Here is a 19,178-nt window from a genome sequence, read left to right as displayed (position 1 = left end):
TTTTTAAATATTTTTTTATGATGCGTTCGACTAAAAAACTCTCTGTAAAAGAAAACACTAACTGTAAAAATGATTGATGCTTATGACTATTATTTGGCAAATTTATCAATTATTTTATTTAAGTGATATTATAAGTGGTTTTCTTAATAAATTTTACATAAATAACATATAAGCATTAAATTTATTTTTTATTTTAGTAACTCTTTAAATTATTACATACTTATTTAAGCGAAACACCTGGTATAATAAAACAATATTTATATTGTAAGAAGATACTATTTGTATTGTCTTACATATTTTTTGCCAATTAATTTAATGCTAAATATCGTAGTATATTATGTATTGTTTTAATTAGTTTTTGAAAATCTAACATCAAAATTGTTAGGCAGTTCACATATAAACACAGCTGCTTTATCACACGATATATCGTTAAGTGCTCCTGTTTTATACATGGAACCACAATTTTCTGTAGATTGTCCATCATTATTATCAGGTTGTCCTGGAGCCCAATTTACGTATCCGATATCGTGCAATGTTTCGTCTGAATATAATAAATTAACATACATTATACAGCAATCCAGGTAATATAAATTTAAAAAAAAAGCTTTAAAAAGTATACCCAAAACGGTTGTATAGTGAGATTCTTTATATGCGTCATGAAAACCTATTAGAGCGTAATCTCTGTGCGGAGCATAATGAACTTTATTTGCTGGATCGTTAAAAAGCTTCTCTAGGAACTTTTCTTCAGCTTTGTTTCTGATGATCGCTAAATGCCCTCCTTCTAGGTTACAAATTACTCTTGCATCAGGCCACGTTCTTTGGTTCATGTGTAATTTATAACATTTTTCGATTTTTGGCGCGTGTTGATATGCTTGAATATAAAATAAATTGAACAATGAATAAACGTACACAAATAAGACGTACTGCATTCAAAGTGCATATTTAAATTTAAGCTATGTCAAATGTGTTATTATAAATTTCTTTATTATGAGGTTGGAACGCGTCAGGATGGTCACGATCCTCAGCAATAAGGGAGCGTTTTTAAAGAAAATATTTATATACTTAGGGTCGTGCTTATTAGTATTAATAATGTTGTTACCTGGGTCATTAGTGGGGCAATGTTCGTTGATCACTAAATGGTTTTCCACATTATTTTTTTGGCATATAAATAGTCCCTCTGCCCAGCAAGGAAAATCGTTCAGTTTACCATTTCGATGCATCGATCCACAATCTTCATTATCATGATTATCCGGTTCGCCATCTGACCATGTATGATAGTAATTCTGAATCGAATCGCCTAAATGTTAATTAATCGTATGTATACAATGCAACATTAACATTATGGAAAGCAATATCAAAAACCAGTACCGTTCAGTGTCAAAAACTCAGATTCACGAAACGCGTCGTGAAAACCCATTAAGATCCAATCTGGACGTGTAACGCCAGGTAGCATACTTGTTGGATATTCGTGGAAAATATTTTTAATAATTGTAGCTTCGGCTTGATTTCTGGGCATCGCTAATTCGGCATTTTCACTTGCACACTTTAACTTTGCGTCATACCATTTCAGTGGATTCCTGTGGAATTTATATTCCATACCCACATCGGAATAAGTGACGTACTCTTAAAGTTTATTTAAAATTTATTTACAAAACCTAATTTTACAAAATAAAAATAGCAGGTTTAAACAATATTTTTTTATATGTCCTCATACAATAATAACTGTTAAAAAGTCTTTAAAAATTGAATAATTATATACACATACCATATTATGCAAATTAATATATGTAATCATATGATATTATTAAAAAAACAATACCTTCAGATGTTGATTCAGGTATTACTCCTGATAGGGCGAGTAATAATAGAAATGCTTTAAATTTCATTATTGCCATTAAAATACAACTGTTAATGCGTACGTACTCTTACAAATAGTATAATTAAACTGAAATTACTCAATATATAACATACGTTATAGCAGAGATTGTCAATCTTTTCAGCCTCATAAAAATATGATTTCGCTTGATCCACCATTCGATTAAAAAATTCTCAGTCTTAAAAAAAATCGTAAATTCGTATAATAATCCTAAAAAAAAATTACATAAATAAAAAAAATGTTTTATGATAATATATATATTAAAATAAAATTTTAATTAAAAGAAAATACATTTATTACACAATTTTATATATCTTATCACGCTAGTTGTTTTTACTTACATATCTTGAATTTTAATATTTATTTTACTGACAAGATAAAACATTAAGTCGATATATTTAAAACTAATTCAGAATAATATTTATTATACATTTCAAAACCTTTTGCTGTTTTAAAAATTCAATAAAAAACTACATGTCGTATAACAATAAATGTTTATTTCACTGAAAGAACACAATTGGGAAAGTCATATCCTAAAATTAATATCGTATAAATGTCCACCATCCAGCCGCTTGCATTCCTTGCATCTGGCACCTATTTTGAAACACTATGACACAAAGCGCGTGGAATGTTGAATATCTCTCGACAAATATTTGCCATAAGATGGGATATTTTTGGTTTATTTTATTCAAGTAAACACGACTTTTGAGATAACCCCATAAAATATCAAGTTGTATCAATTCTGGACTGCGATAAGGTCATGGAATGTGTCCTTTATGCGATATAAGTTTGTTAGGAAACATTTGCTTCACCACAGGTATAGTCACATTGGATGTATGGCAGGTTGCTCAATTTTGCACTACTTGGATCTTATATAGGTGTAGTTTCAGTCCAGTTTCAAAATTCAACGCAAAGTTGTTCATGGTTCGCTATAGTAGCAGTGAGCCATATGTCGTTACCTTGCGCGACATATGACCCACCCTGTATTACCCTGAAAGCCAAAATTGAAGAAAGACGAAATAAGAGCCACATTTGTTTGATACAATTTTTACAAAATCCCTAAATATTTTTCAAGTTGTTCTAAAATAGTACATTTAAAATATGGTGAAGAATTACTAGGACGACTTTATTCCAGTGTCAAAAGTTCGAATATTAAAGTAATCGAGGATGAAAACGCCGATTGTCATCTCAGTAACATATCGATTAAGAATAATTAAACAATGTATTATTTAACCATTAAAAATAAAAGATTCAGCTTTAAAAAGGAGTAGGTAGTAGATTTTAGACTTAACTGGCAAGCGGACTCCGAATCAGTGGCGTAGCTATGGAGCGGCGAAGGGGGAGGGCCGCCCCGGGCGGCACTTGCTCGGGGCGGCATATTCGCGATGGAATCGTCTAGTGTGGTTCTTTACCCTGAATAAACTAAAATATATGTAAATCTACGAATACCAAGAGCTTAACAATAATCAATTTATTATTTTAAGAAATGCTGATTTTATGACCCTGCAAAAAATGTATGGGAGGGGGGCGGCAATTTTAAGGATTGCCCCGGTCGGCACATACCCAAGCTACGCTACTGCTCCGAATCTAAGTCCTTTGTTCAACTCATTGCTTACAATTAATCTAACATCGACAGAAAGCGAGCGAGTGTTTTCTACGACTAGAATATTTGCCACAAAAACCAGGAATAGACTATGTGATTCGTCTTTAAATTCCTTGGTGTTGTAAAAAACATAGTATGCCTTACAAAAGTAAAAGTTTTTATATAATATAGATATAATAATTTCGATTAAAACATTTGGAATATATTAAATTTAAAAAAATATCAAATAAAATATTTTTAGTTTTTACCTATCGTATAGTCCATCCAAGATGTTAGCGCTCATCATTGTTGTGTTGGAAATAAAGGTGCGTATACGCATGCATGCATACATATAATTTTCCACGAATTTGTTTTCACCGATAGGAGAACGTTACTAATACTAAATCAGGGCTGTTTTAATGGTAGGGTGACCATACGTTGGAAATTTAATTAAAATTTAGAATGTGTTATATTTTTATTATAAATTATTGCCATATTGTGGTATTTTGTAATCAATAAAACAATTCCTGTAATATTCTATTCGCATTTTTAAAAATATTATATTAAATGGAGAGTGATACCAAAACTGCTCTCATGTTTTTGAGTTAAATATGTATATAAATAAACAAAATAAGTAAGAAAGTGATATTTTACACTTTCCTCACCAATACTGTGAGCGTTCATATCTTGAACGGACTGTACCTATGTTTGTTCACAAATAATAGGTAATTTTTTAATATCAATTTTTTTCCCATGATTCGAACGAAAAATAATTAAAGTCTCGAGTCCTGGGAATTGAAAAAACCCGAGACTTCAGAATCCCTAATAGCAACGTTGTAAAAGTGAAATGTTTATAACTTTTAAAATAGTGAAACACGCATCTTCATTAAAAAAAAATTTACCACTGCAATGTTTCAAACCAATACAGCATTCAAAACGAAAATAAAAGGATGGTTTGATCAAGTTATGAAAAACAATTTTTAACGCTGGCAAAATAATCATATAAACAACGAAAATTATTATTATTATTTTATGAAGTATTCATACAGGTATTAACTTATTATTGAAAAATATTAAAAATTCACAATTTTTTTGTAAATCCAATGAAAAACGTTTGCTCTTGTATACTATTGTTTTTGTAAAAAATACTATCTGTTTTTTAATGGTACAAAAAAATATTATTTTGCTTGTTTCAGTGGTTTTATTGAGAACTTTACATATACAGTATTAAAGATAACAAAAATGATACAAATATTACCTACATATATTCTGTCTATTTTTCTACTTTGCAATAAAAATAAAATATCGTCTGAGAAATAATTTTTTCTTCGCATTAAAATATAATATGTATTAACGATATTAACTAAGAAATTCTTATGATAATCCCTAAATTTGCAAATTTGACTGAAGAATTCGATTTTTTTTAATTATAAGGTTGTTAAGGTGCCAGCCTCACATCTAGCAATGAACTTGACTCGTCTTCCTTTTCACAGAAAAACATATATTTCTTACCGCAAGCAACATCACACATTCCATCGTGTGGTGAAATCGCTACGCAGTTTTGTCCGGTCCTTCCGTTTGGTTCTTTGTGGCCCCAGTTGACATAGCTAAAATTGCATATTTCCTCATCTAAAATATTTACTTTTTTATTAGGGCATAATCATTACAATATTTTAAACTTATATAGTTTTAAACTCGCCTTGAACAGTGATGAAATTTCCTTCTTTAAACATGTCGTGTACGCCGAGATATGCGAAATATTCCCTAGGGGGTTTTAAATATGGTACATGATTTTGGGGATCATTCAGCATGCCAATTAGGAAAAGTTCTTCGTTCTTAGATCTTATAACAGCCAAATCAGCTCCCTCAGATCGGCATATGGTTTGCGCTTCGCCGAAGGTCCTAAGCCTCAAGTGTAATTTGTATGACATTTTCAGCTCATCGTTTGATTTATAACCTAATGAATTATTCATTCTTTAAGTTATTTATATGGTAAAGTAACGATTAGTTGAGTACTACTCTTGTATGGACTACTGGATTAATAAATTTATTATTTATTTATTGACAGAGGCTAGCTTGCTAGATAATACAAGACCCTATATTGTAATGAAAACACAGGAAAATGTTGTGCATTAAGATTGATTCAAATTACATATTCTACAGACGAGCTTTTTTAATGCTAGATAGCTACGTGAGAAATTAGGACGAGATTAAAGCAGAATTTTCGTCTCTTATGACACACAGTTTTAAAAACAGGTTTGATAAGCTTATATCTTTAATGAGTGATAGAAATAACCAAAAAAAGACAGCGTTTAGTCATTACTAGTATTGATTTAATTATTTTTTATTTTATTTTATTTTTTATTAAATCTTCTGTTGTAACCTGACGCGCATTCCCATAAAGCATGCATTAGGACGCCATGTCGATGTCACATCTCGCGTGTCTTTCTAGCATTCACTCGTCTCTTTCTAGCATTGTCCTGGAGGCGCCTCGCTACCGCTCGCGCCAACTATTACTATAGAACCAAACAACCTAACCTTTTTTTAATGATATTGTATTGATTTGTTCTCATTTCGGTTTATCTTGTAATTGCCCAGCATCATCCAATATATGACCAACTGATCCCGCGATCGCAGCGGCGTATGAAGCGACGCCTGTGAGTATTTGTGGAACTGATTTAGGCGCCGGCGTGAAACGTCATCGTGACGTCACTGTGGCGCTCTAATGCGTGTATATTGGGAATTCGCTAACCTGACAGGTGTAAGCCCAATGCGTTACAACGGAGTAAATCTGCACCAACTGAGTAAGTCAATCAGATATAATAAATACCTGCAAGCTAGTATTAACAACCAGACTGAAAGTCTGAGAATATGTGACATCTATTATTATGTATAATACAATTTATAACCAATATATGACATTGCAACTGGGGCTGGTTTTTTATAATAGCGCATATTTAATAAATAAAAATTCGAGTACCGCTGCCGGGGCTCGAACACGCAACCTCAGAGTTACTAGTCTGAGACGTTACGAACTACACCATTATATCGATTAGTTTTCTAAGTCCATTTAGGTTAGTTTAAATCTTAAATATATACATAGATTTAATAAAAAATAACGGATTACATACAAAACAAATTTTGCATTAAAAAAATCAAAATAACATTTATTATTCTTACCTTCGTTAGCATTACGGATAGGTATACTACGGGTTAGTCCATTTTTTTCACATATAAACGGTGCTATTTTCGCACACGGATAGTCACAGAGTCCACCAAATCTGTGCATAGCACCACAATTTTCTGACACGTGATGCTTTGGCTCATTTGTGGACCAACTGTGATATTTTGACTGAATATGTTCACCTGGCATTAAAAATATATATAAATACATGTATAATCAGAAAGTGTTTTTTTTACAAAATATAACTTATTTTATTAAAAATAATTTCAATAATTATTCTAACGCGAATTATTTTATAAATAAATTTTGTGATCAATTGGGAAACAAACTTCCATATCAAGCAATTATTTTAATAAAGATGCTAACATATTATATATACCTTTTAATGTAATATAATCTCCTTCTAAGAATTGATCGTGAAAGCCTAACAATACATATTGAGGCTGTGGAACTTGCCTAAATAATGACTCTGGATATTGCGCAAACAAATCTCTCAATATTATAGCTTCTTGTGAGTCGTTAGGCATTGCTAAGGAAGCATTTTCACTCTTACAGTGCGAATATGCATCATGCCATTTTTTCGGAGTATGGACGAATTTGTAAAACATGTCTACATTTGTATAATGAACATAATCTAGAATAATTAACAATATTATTATCATTCAAGCGACAATTTTGACAAGGTCTTTTTTTAATTATTAAAAATATGATAAAATAATTCATATAACACAATTACCTTCAGCGAAACATGACACTATAATATGAAGAAGTAAAATATAAAACATATAAGCAAAGCTCATTTTCAGTTTCATTTTAACCTATGTATTGTTGTTCAAAATATAATAAGCAATTTATAAAATATTTTTTTTATTTTACTGGCGTGTACGTGTACTAAGATAATACAAGACTGCCATATTATTTATATTCCGAAATTCCCCGAGTGAGATAATTATAATTACATACAATGATAATAGACGAGGGTCAAAAAGCATAAATGCGTAGAGGTCATCAGAAAACAGAGCTACTTAGACATTTTCTAACTTTTTAAATTAATTTAAAAAATCATTGGTTTATAATAATCAAAAATTGGTTATCTATCGTACATCAAATAACCATAAGACCCTCATGCGAACTAAATTTGTATATATATCAATTTATTTTGGCTCTTAGAATTGAGCGAAATTTTTGAAAGCCTCTGGGCTATTGACTTAATTTTCGTTGAGGTTTCGAGTTTTGTTGTCTGTTCTGCTTATTGTAAAATTGCATTTTATATGCAATTTTACAATAAGCAGAACATGCATTGCATTTTATAAAAATGTACTTCTGATTTGATTAATCACTTTATATAATCTGTTTGTGTCAGATAAGTGTAAGTATCTTTATTGTAATGGCCGTTAGAAAAAATAAGTCTTAATTGAGAACTTTTAATTCATTAAAAATTACTACCGTGTAAAATGACATAATATCTGCATAATAATAAAAAAGTGATCGACATCCGAACCGCACGATAGACTAAGATGGCAGATTATAAATTTACAAATGTTATCAAATGTCTCTTGTAATAAATACTGTCTAAATTCGCGAAACGAACGTATTCGCGTCATTGTGAGTGACTTTAAAATAAATATCAAGCAAATTTCATAAGCAAGTGTTTGATTATGAAAAACTTACAGGTGTTTTATATACTTCTTATTACACTATATTCAAGTGTAAGTGTTGACCAATGCGTTGAAGGTATTTTATCATTTTAATACGTTTATATATTTTTATAAGCATATAATACTTATTACTATTTTTAGCTTATCAATATTATAAAAATGTAGACATGTACTACGCGTACTATCAAACACCGAAATCGGGTGTCGATTCATATTTGCATTGCAGAGGTGAAGATGCTCATTTGGCAATGCCAGTTAATAATCTACAAGCTAAGATTTTACATGAGATTCAACAGAAAGATCCAGGACATCCTACTCAGCAATTATATCTCGGATTGGCACGTCTAGGATTCCAAGACATCTTTAAAAGCAACGAGTTTATAGCGTTTACGGGTTTGTATGATTAATGTACTGTAAATAACAGGGTTTTGACAATTTTCTTGTTTACACGAGGAAATTAAAGTAATAGATATTTTTAAATATTAAGTTCAATATACTTTCCCGAGATACTAAATTTATAATTCACCGATTCTAAAAATTTGTGGAATGATATAGTCTCGCGTAAGTGTATGGGTGTATGGGTGTGTAATTATTTTAACGAAACTTTGAATTTTACTATAATATAAATCAGACGATATTGTTGTTGATAACAAAAATAAAAACATTATATAATAATATGTAAATTTATATTATATTATTTCTTGATTCCTGATGTGGAAGTAGAGGTTCAATAAAAAACATAAGTAAGAAGAGGGATAGGGGTTCCTTAACATCAAACGTCAAATTAAAATTTTGATTAAAATTAATGCTTCAAAATGAATTACAACAGCGGCTAAAAGTATTGTTTGTTACTAAACTATTACAATTGATAAATATATCAGTTTTAAAATATTCGTAGAATAACAGATCAACAATTTTATGTTACACCGCAGGTTAACTAAAATATTTTTTTGTATTATATGTAGGTGAGGACATAATTTATTTTTATAACAAATGGGCTACTAGTGAACCTAGTAACTTTACTAACGAAGACTGCGTTTCAATGTACAACGGCACCAGAACATATCACGATACAGACTGTAATATACCGACTGCATTTTTTTGTGAAAAAAAAGGTTTATCTTACAATTTTGGAGAAACTTATTGTGTTAGTGACGATAAAGGTATGATATAAAAGCTGAAATACAAAATATAAAATTTTAAATATTGAGTACTTGATTTAATTTCAGATTACCGATATTTACCGTTTTCGGACATGGCTTATAGGATACACTTGGAGAGGAAATCTTGGAACGAAGCTAGGAAAATTTGTCAATATGAAGGCGGACACTTGGCGCTTATCAGGAGCAAAGTTGAAGAGAATTTCCTCATAAACATTCAAAAATCATACGATGCAGCTGCTGGTCTTGATTCCTTCCTTGGTTTTAGAGACATATTTAGAAGAGATACTTTGATAACAGTTACAGGTAATTGAAATAATCACAATTTTAAATCAATACTAACTGAAAAAAATATTGTATAAAAGCAACCAAGACCGATCGAAACTGCCTTGCCAGTCCAAAATAAAAATTAATTAATGTTGTGTTTCAGTTTCATCCAAAACCGAAACATTTCTGAGTACGTTGTAAATACACCCATACCTCGCTTTACGGCCTAGATACGTTCCACGAAACTTGGCCGCAAAGCGAAAAGCCGTATAACGAATCAATTATTATAATACAAATTCATACAAATTCAATGGGATCGGTTCCAAATTTGTTAAATATGTAACATGGGTTATCATTTAAAATGCATTTTATCTTTTTATTTCATTTAAATCAAAAATACATACATAACAAGTACATACATTTGTACTTAAAATAATAACACTCCAAAAACCAACAATAATCAATAAACAAAAATGAAACAACTTCATGTTACATAAAATATGTGCATGTATACATACATAATATTTTTTTAAATGGGTTTAATCTGAAGACGATGAAGAAATGGTAACCTGCAGATCACTGTCGTCATCATTTTTCGCTGGTAAGAATGGACCTGGCTTAAAAAAATTGTCCAACGTTGTTTGTCTTGCCTTCTTGTCTATTTCGTTCTTCAGTTATTTATAACAGCTAATAGCTGAGTTAATTCCTCGAGAAACTTTAGCGCTACGTTCGACGTCAGGATCGTTTTCAAGGAAGATGTTTATTCCTTGAACGAAATAGGAAAAAGCTTTTGACAATTTTTTTGATGTTATTTGAATACAACAGGCTCTGTCTCTTCATCAAATGCCGGTTCTGCTTGCAACTGAATGAGTTAATTATATGAAAGGGGTTCCCTATCAGCTTCAAGTAGATCAAGCACATCACGTTCGTTCAAACCTTCAAAGCCGTGATCATGTGCTAGATCCAAAATGTTTTGCCTAATTTCAGGAAGGCAATTAACTTCTGCATCAGTACTTTTTACACATTCTGGCCATATTTTTTTCTAAACATGGTTCATTGTTGTTAATTTTAATTCCTGCCATGATTCACTGATGCTGTCAACAGCATCCTTGATGTTATAGTTTTTACAAAATGTTTTAATTGAAGATTTACCATCGGTTTCCCTTATAAGTTGTCGGAAAGTTCGGCGTAGGTAATATGCCTTAAAAGTGGCTATTGCACCCTGATCCATTGGTTGGATCAGAGCTGTTGTATTTTTCGGAAGGTACTCAATCATGACATCTTCAGATAGTTCGGATAAATTAGTAGGATGCCCTGGAGCATTATCCAAAATTAGCAAAGCCTTGTTGCTTAAGTTATTGTCTCGCAAATATTTTTTCACTTCTGTACAAAAGTGATTTTTGAACCAATCCTCCAAAGTAGCTTTAGTCATCCAAGCTTTCTTGTTGGATCTCCATATGACGGGTAATTGATTTTTATTTAGTCCTTTAAGAGGCCTTGGATTTTCGGACAAATATATTAAAAGTGGTTTTAGCTTAAAATCACCCGCGGCATTTGCACCAAGTAACAAAGTTAATCGTTCTTTAGACACCTTATAACCAGGCGCAGATTTTTCGGTTTTTGAAATGTACGTGCAATCAGGCATTCGCTTCCAATAAAGCCCTGTTTCGTCTACGTTAAACACTTGTTCAGGTTTATGACCACCTCTTTCAATAATTCCCTTTAAAATGTTGGGATATTCCTTAGATGCGGCCTCATCGGCGCTAGCTACTTCACCTTTTATTTTAAAATTATGCAAATTAAATCTATTTTTAAATTTTTTTAAAAATCGACACCGAAAAAATTTTTTTTCCCGTTATAGCGAAACATTTTCGGCCGTAAATCGAAAACGTGCCTTAATTGAAGAGGGCCGTTATAGCGAAAGGCCGTATAAAGAGCGGCCGTATAGCGAGGTATGAGTGTATATAAATTAGTATTAATACATGTACGTATGAACATAGACATTAACGATAAAAATGCGTTTGACATAGTAACTTTATTGTTAGATTAATACTTTTTTCACATTTTCCCGAACATGTTTGATCGCCTAAATTTGTCCAACCAGTATTTTTAACTGCATCTGATTGTAAGAATGCCAATAAGCCTCTGCAGTGATAATTGTAGAGCTTTCAATTCTTAAATAATCTAAAAAGACAATCTCTATTATGTGATATTTTATTTTACCTGTTTTAACCACATCGTGGATCCAAATAGTTGATGTGCTTCTTCCACTTCGTCTTCTGTAACCAGCGAGATGATTAAAAATATATATACATCGTATGTATCATATATGTCTCACAAAAATATATCTAGTAATCGCACTTTTTTTGGAATTTAAAGATTTATATAGACAATTTTTATATTATAAGACGCATTATTCCAACGCGTTTCTATATATTGGCTTAGTACAATGACACTAAGACACATATATATACATTCCATTTAGATGTGAAGTCAGTTTCGTTTTCTTGCCTCTAAAACCAGCCATATTATTTCGAATCATTTACAATTAAATCGATTTAAATTGTCAAGTACTTTTGTTGCACGCTAAGAATTAAAAAAAAACATTTACTTTATAGGTGAAAAATTTGAAGATATCGGTTACAGCAATTGGAATATTCGACAACCAAAGGACTATACTAAACTTTGCGGAGGATTAAACCCCAATGGAGAGCATATTAAAATGTCATGCGACGATGAGACAATATTTTTCTGTCAGCGAAAACGCACACCTTCGCTAATGTAACGTTATACAGTGCAACCTCAACTTACGAGTTTTTTGAGATACGAGCAAAAAAACGTATTTACAAACTTAAAAATAATTTTTATCTGTAATTTAGGTTGTATGTATTTACCATTTCGATTTTCCCTATTGAATTTGATTAATGGCATTTTAATTCATTTCAAGGGGGAAAATTGATTTGACATACGAGCTCCGTCACGGATCGAATTAAACTCGCAAGTCTAGACACCACAGTATTTGTGATATGACATGGGAAAAGGTTAATAAAATCAGCAGTGAAAATTTCATAAAATTTATGTAATTCTAAATTTAAAAGAATTTAATAAATACATAAACTTCATCGTTATATATTATATAATATAATAATATATATTAAATACATGTGACATCCTAATATAATATTCAACAATCAAACAACGAACAATAGAATTTTACAAACAAAAACCGATCAACACCCAGACTTCCATGTCCGCAAATAAAACGCAAACATGGGATGTTGTATTTTATTCGCCTTTCTTCAAAAAAAAAAACAATACTTATTTTGATTTCGTATATATATATATATATTTATTTATTTAGATATTAAATATTTTCATCAACGACAGCTCATTTAGCAGTCTCCGCTATCACACGCACTCGTACGCATATTCGATGTAAAAATTCACAGTGCGAACCCTACAAATCCGTTATCAGTCTCTGCTACAATTAGCATTAACGCATGCTAATTTATTTGGCACAATTTAATGTATAATATCTGACATGCAAACGACGACTGTCGTTACTCTGAACCGCGAAAAAATCAAACTCAACGATCGAACATCAAATTCGTCAACAAACCTGATGCTTGCGACGAACACACTAACGTGATAACTGATTCTGACACAGGGTTCGGCAGAAAACTCACATCAAACATGCTAAGTGTATGTAGTATTGATAAGAATACATTGGCAAGTCACAAGCTTTAATGAAATCGTCTTTAAAATATGATATGCCTTATTAATTGCCGAACCCTGTTAATGTAAATCACTACATATATTCGTCTCAAGTATATCAATCTATATGCATATATTGCTTAATTTATTTTACAATAATTAATAAAAACTATAACGACATAAATAAATGAACATTCTATGAAACAACATAAGACTAGATAGAACGAACTGCCATATTTATTGACTATATACTATACTATGTTTAATGATTATTTTTTTATTTCACTTTGTTATGACGGAATCGAAAAATCATATAATTATAATCTATAGAAGCTTTTAATATAGCATGCTTATATATATATATGTATGAAGGCTTTGTAAAGAACAAAAATAACAGGCTCGAAATTTAACAATGAATTTTACAAATAAAAAAAACAAAACATCTCCATCAAACAATAAATTGGATTTTCCAACATATGTAAATATAAATAAATTTACAAAGCCTTGTGGGATATTATCGTTAACGAAGATATCCTCTGTATGTAAATAATAATTACTATAATTTAAAAAATAATATAAAGAAACGTATGCCGCATTCTAACACAAAAATGTCGCATCTCGTCCTTATAGACTAAAAATCCCAAAATCATAATGGGTGTTTAATTATTTTAAAATATAATACGACGGAATATAACACGGCCAGTAAAAATTTAAAACATCTATGTGACACTGCGCCTACTTAATTTTTTTTTCATTTATAATAATTGCTATACCATTTCTCATAGGATTTAACCTTTCGATGCCTGCATCTCACAAAGTCTTGTCATCGTTCTAAAACTATCCATCATAAACACTTTCTAATCAAACGTTCGAAATATATTATAAATGATATCATCAACATCGATATGTAAGTATTGAATAATTGACCTGTTAACGACGATATTTTTGTAACTTTTGCACAAGACACATCGAATCAACATCACAGCCAATCGTTAAATTAAAACATTGTTTTATAACAAAAATGGTATTGCGACGATATTTAACCTTAATAACAACAAAATATATACAGCGCGTCCCTAAAAAGACACCTAAATGAACCCTTGAAAAAATAATACTTTATAAAGAAAATACGTTATTGAATGAGATCTAGTGTACAAAAAATACACATTAATAAATATAATACATTAATACTTTGCAAATATTAACGAGCGATTTAGTAAAGTAGCCTTTAATTGTTTCGTTTATATTGGACGCGTTGTATATATTTTAAAATAATTTTAATTATATATGTATAAGAAAAAAACAAATCTATTTATATATTTTCAATACATTAATCTTAATAGATTCTTAAATATATATATATATATATATATATATATATATATATATATATATATATATATATATATATATATATATATATATATATATATATATATATATATATATATATATGAATTTATAAATAATCATCTGTCTATAATTTAAATAACAACTATAACGCTCCAAATAAATTTATATAAATTACTTTTAATGATATGGTATGTAATAATATATAAAATACATGGCATTGTTATGTGTGTGGATATACACACGTGAATTTGTCTTATATATTTAAACAATATATAATACTACGCACACCATAAAATTGACTTGCGTATGCGTGTATAGACGTCCGCCATTAAAAAAGTTTTAGTAATTACTAGACATCGGATATGTTTCTGTGCCAACGTAAAACTGCCAATGATAAACTCACGTATTCTTTTGATTACAAATATTATGCATATCTAATTTTATATTATTATCATAATCCTTACACGATCGTGAAGATGACTTAAATATCTTCAAAAGACGAATTGTATAAACATGATGCAAATTACAAATAAGAATTCAATTTCGGACTCTCTCGCCACAACTATGCTATTTACAGTTTTATGTGTGTCTAGAATTTTACTTATTTTTAAGGATAAAATATCGATGTCTAGTAGCTGATATATACATTCATTAAAAACGAATCGCAACTCATCAGTGCGAAAGGTTTGCTATAAAACTAAAAACATTCGAATAACAACAAATAAATATACATGGACGACTGGAAATAGGAAGACTGTATTTTACGCATACGCGATTAAAGTGTTTATTGCTCTTCGGACAAGGAACAAAAAAAAATGTTCGATGGCGGGGTAAAAATTTGGCACAATGCACACGAACGTTTCGCGAATTTCCTGAATATAAATAGTTTCATCGCGCGAAAACGTTTTAAGTACCTCGTTTTAATACTACAAAGTAAAAAATATTGCACATAGTACACTTAAAGACGCGATTGGATCCACGGCGACACTGCTATTTCAATATACAGTGAAACTCAGTTATGTCGGTACTCTTCTTTCATACTTCATACAGAATATTTTCATTGTAACGAAGACCGATCTCAGTATAACGAAATATTTTGATCCGAATTTACAAATGTCGTTACAACTTGACACAACAAGCGACATTCAAGGTGCTGATTCTGTATTATTCGCTATACTGAGATTTCACTGTATTATATATCGTATTATATACACTTTCATCACACCAATAGAGACGAAATAAAATCACTACTTGATCCTAGTAGTTGTTCAAACGATTGCTTACTCGCTCTCACTCAATCTACGAAGGCCACAATCGAATGTGATTTTTAATAAAACATGTGTGTTTTTGAATCTATCGAATTGTTTGAACCAATAATATTTGACTCATAAATCACTATACTATGATACCAGGAAGCAAAGCACATAAATCAATAAAGTATGTGTCTGAAATCAGCGCTATATTGTTCTAACTTCTTCACGCTACTATAGTGATATCGCCAATGAAGCCAGAGATATTTGATTGAACGCTTTCAGCTCTGATTAGCTTTGGTTCACAAGCCACGTTCATTATACACGCATGATAATATTGAGCGTGTGCGATATAAGTAGAGAAGGATTATTTATATTACAATTCATCTAACTTTTTCTATATGATCAATCGTGGAGATATAAACTTACATAAATTGGATAATTTTCAATGTATAACAAATCGTCATGTTCTTAAATAATCTGCAATTCATCGCGTTTAGAAACCTTTCGAACAGTGTACTTTATAGCAAATAAAAAATATTAATAGTCAACGAACAATATCTTGAATAGTATAGTGACTCATATGATATGTAGCTACCCATAAAAAATATAACTCACACAACCATACCAAAAGGCTCTCGTTTGGAAAATTCAACATGGAGTCGGACACGATATTACCAATTCGACACAACCGAGTTCCACGATACAGCACACATGCCACTCTCACAATTATTGTAGGCCGCGAAATTAAAAGACGGCACCCCCTTCGGCGTCGACAAATCCGAAAACCTATCACAATCTGTTCCCAAAAGTTACGTAATGACTATACATCGCGCGATTCGCGTAATCGAACCGACTAGCTAATTGATTAATTTCGTTGACGGGATGCAGTTTCGCACAGAGCCGCGCGTGTGAGGTAATAATGATAGTGCACGTACATTACATATTTTTAGAATATATAAAGAATTAACGCCGGCCCTAAGCGAAACTGCGCGAATTACGAATCGTTTACTAGTTTTATTCCATTTTACTGATGCTGCTGGGTGTCGTAGTTGGAAGCGGACGATCTAGCAGCGGCATCTGTCGAATTGGTCTCCGGAGTCTGGGTGTTTGCCGTGTGCTGTTGTATTGCACCCTCACTGCAATAAAATAAATAATTTTATATATTATATCTCATGCATATGCGAATGTTAGACTCGAGGCACGCGGGAAAAGCATTCACTTTCGGAAAAGAGAAAAAATCGACGTCGTTATCCGCAAGGCTACAGTTGGAGCATACATAATATTCGTCCACGCATAGGGGAGAAATATTGTATGTATTTATAAACCCAAAAAGAGACAGACTAAAGCTCATACAAAATACAGCAGCACGATTTTTTCTCTTAGGAATGAAAATCAAAAATAAAAGGAAGGAATAAGATTTTGTCAAAACTTATTACAGTTTATTTCAATGTTTATAATACAAGTTTCTAAACCGTGGTCTCTCACCTCCCTAACTATGTTTGGTAAATGTTTGTACAGATTAACAAACATCATACATTAACTAATATAAATTATAATAGAACCATATCGATGTGTTTGATATTTTAAGTTCAGAGTCAACATCTGGTTTCGGATAAACCATGGGGCGTTTGCTCATATTCCGATTTTGTTTAATTTGCTAGTATATTAATTATAAATAAATACAAAATACTTCCCAACCCTTTGAACTTTCATATCAAAGTAGATTCGACATTTATTTCAAGCCAGTTTTTTAAACAATTTAGATATGTTTTCGAAACGTCGGGTAACAGTATAAGAAAGGACAAATTTCTTATTTTACGACCGATCACACATTCGTTCAATATTTGGAATAAAAAAATGGTCTGTCTAGGGTTGTTGGACCGATGCAGGTGATTGATACAATAGTCATTATTGTTTTGATTGTAGATATGTACATATGTTTCAATGGTTTTATCCTATGTTTAGTTTACGCGGTGTATAAAGGGTGTTTTTTTAAGAGGTTTGTTTTTCGAATTGCCTACACTTTTTTCAGCGACAGCCAATTTGACCGCTGATAGTTGATTTGTGCTCAGTTTGGTTTGCCATTTTACCATGAATAGACTTACGTTTGCAAATTTCGAAAATCGTGGTTCAGTTTTGTTCAGCGATGAAGCCCATTTTTGCAAAGTCAAACCCTTAAGGGTGTGACTTCGCAGCCAGTAAGACACAGGTGGAATCTAGTAGTTTTATTAGATTATATTTAAATATATTGCGACAGATGATAAATGGTGTGATGTTTTCAACAAACAGTGGTGGAGAAGCTGGCGGAGGGATGATGTCGGTGGAAGATCCTCAGAGGTTTTGTAGGTAGCGTGGCAGCGGGTGTATAGCGGAAGTTGATCCCTATCTGGTGCGAGCGTCCAGTATAACAGTATGTTATCAGCGGGAGGACGGGTGTCTGCTGGTCTCTTCCGAGTGTCTGCTAGTCTGCGATTGATTGCTTGTGACTGCCCTTTCCTCGTCGGAGTCCAGGCCTAAGTATCCAGGGCTGCAAAGCTTGCTGATCAATCACAATTATGCAGAAATCATCTAGTCAATCGATGCACTCACTTCTTAGAATCAATGAAAAAAATAAGCACGCTTAAAAAGCGACATTTGCTTGATGGGCATTGTCTAAGGTCGTATACTGCAACGGCGATTTTGGTTATTCGGTGACCGTTTCGCAACAAATAAATATTCGTATACTGCATCGGAGAATCTTTGCGTGTTATTTATGAGGAAACCCTTTAGTTTTAGACGTAACGAGAGCCTTTGTGTGAATCTCACTATTGGTCATCGTAATTACGAGAGTTTCAAGAAAGGATCCCCACAAACGTGGGCATCTGTGTGATCCGCCACAGTTGAATAGCTACATCAACATGCAAAATTGCCGCGTTTTGAGTGAAGAAAATCCACAAGCCATTATTAAGACGCCAGAAAGTTACTGTTTGGTGTCCATATTTCTTCAAAAATAATGACGGGCAAAACGTTAGTCATAGTGGAAAGCGCTATAGGTCCATGATTACTAACACAACACAACGCGCTCCACAATCAATTTATTGAAGGAAACAAGCATAATTTCGCGTAATGGACCTGTGAATTGGTTTCCAAGA

At 31.7% G+C, this 19,178-nt stretch overlaps 3 protein-coding genes across 3 annotated transcripts in view; 1 reads left to right on the top strand and 2 right to left on the bottom strand.

Moving 5' to 3' along the window:
* Positions 1-256: 256 nt before the first annotated feature.
* On the bottom strand, positions 257-7,558 carry LOC148229810 (C-type mannose receptor 2-like). The gene is made up of 10 exons (XM_088196947.1): positions 7,379-7,558; positions 7,022-7,276; positions 6,639-6,824; positions 5,158-5,415; positions 4,906-5,087; positions 4,130-4,160; positions 1,369-1,623; positions 1,100-1,297; positions 620-871; positions 257-541 (listed from the first exon to the last, which is right to left on the bottom strand). Exons 1-10 carry the CDS (start codon positions 7,452-7,454, stop codon positions 348-350), a joined length of 1,887 nt encoding a protein of 628 aa, XP_088053073.1. The 5' UTR covers positions 7,455-7,558; the 3' UTR covers positions 257-347.
* Positions 7,559-8,214: 656 nt separating this feature from the next.
* LOC148229809 (macrophage mannose receptor 1-like) lies at positions 8,215-12,849 on the top strand. The gene is made up of 5 exons (XM_088197975.1): positions 8,215-8,376; positions 8,442-8,693; positions 9,266-9,463; positions 9,530-9,766; positions 12,346-12,849. Exons 1-5 carry the CDS (start codon positions 8,301-8,303, stop codon positions 12,510-12,512), a joined length of 930 nt encoding a protein of 309 aa, XP_088054101.1. The 5' UTR covers positions 8,215-8,300; the 3' UTR covers positions 12,513-12,849.
* A 2,704-nt stretch (positions 12,850-15,553) lies between these two features.
* Positions 15,554-19,178, bottom strand: part of LOC148229808 (uncharacterized) — a 92,074-nt gene continuing 88,449 nt past the window's right edge. Inside the window, exon 8 of the mRNA XM_088197928.1 lies at positions 15,554-17,183. Coding sequence (XP_088054054.1) covers positions 17,072-17,183 — 112 coding nt within the window. The 3' untranslated portion in view covers positions 15,554-17,071. The remainder of the gene's footprint in view (positions 17,184-19,178) is intronic.

The sequence above is a fragment of the Plectrocnemia conspersa genome, unplaced genomic scaffold (assembly GCF_051122295.1).
Source record: "Plectrocnemia conspersa isolate PC_06_02 unplaced genomic scaffold, ASM5112229v1 ptg000011l, whole genome shotgun sequence".
Taxonomy (NCBI): domain Eukaryota; kingdom Metazoa; phylum Arthropoda; class Insecta; order Trichoptera; family Polycentropodidae; genus Plectrocnemia; species Plectrocnemia conspersa.
This window is presented reverse-complemented; position numbering and strand designations above follow the sequence as displayed.

Coding starts and splice junctions, on each gene's coding strand:
- LOC148229810 (XM_088196947.1), bottom strand. CDS start 7,454: ATGAAACTGAAAATGAGCTTTGCTTATATGTTTTATATTTTACTTCTT. Junction 5,416..6,638: donor TATCCGTAATGCTAACGAAG/GTAAGAATAATA, acceptor ATAATTCATTAG/GTTATAAATCAAACGATGAG. Junction 1,624..4,129: donor TCAAGATATGAACGCTCACA/GTATTGGTGAGG, acceptor ATAAACTTTAAG/AGTACGTCACTTATTCCGAT.
- LOC148229809 (XM_088197975.1), top strand. CDS start 8,301: ATGAAAAACTTACAGGTGTTTTATATACTTCTTATTACACTATATTCA. Junction 8,377..8,441: donor TGTTGACCAATGCGTTGAAG/GTATTTTATCAT, acceptor TACTATTTTTAG/CTTATCAATATTATAAAAAT. Junction 9,464..9,529: donor TTGTGTTAGTGACGATAAAG/GTATGATATAAA, acceptor ATTTAATTTCAG/ATTACCGATATTTACCGTTT.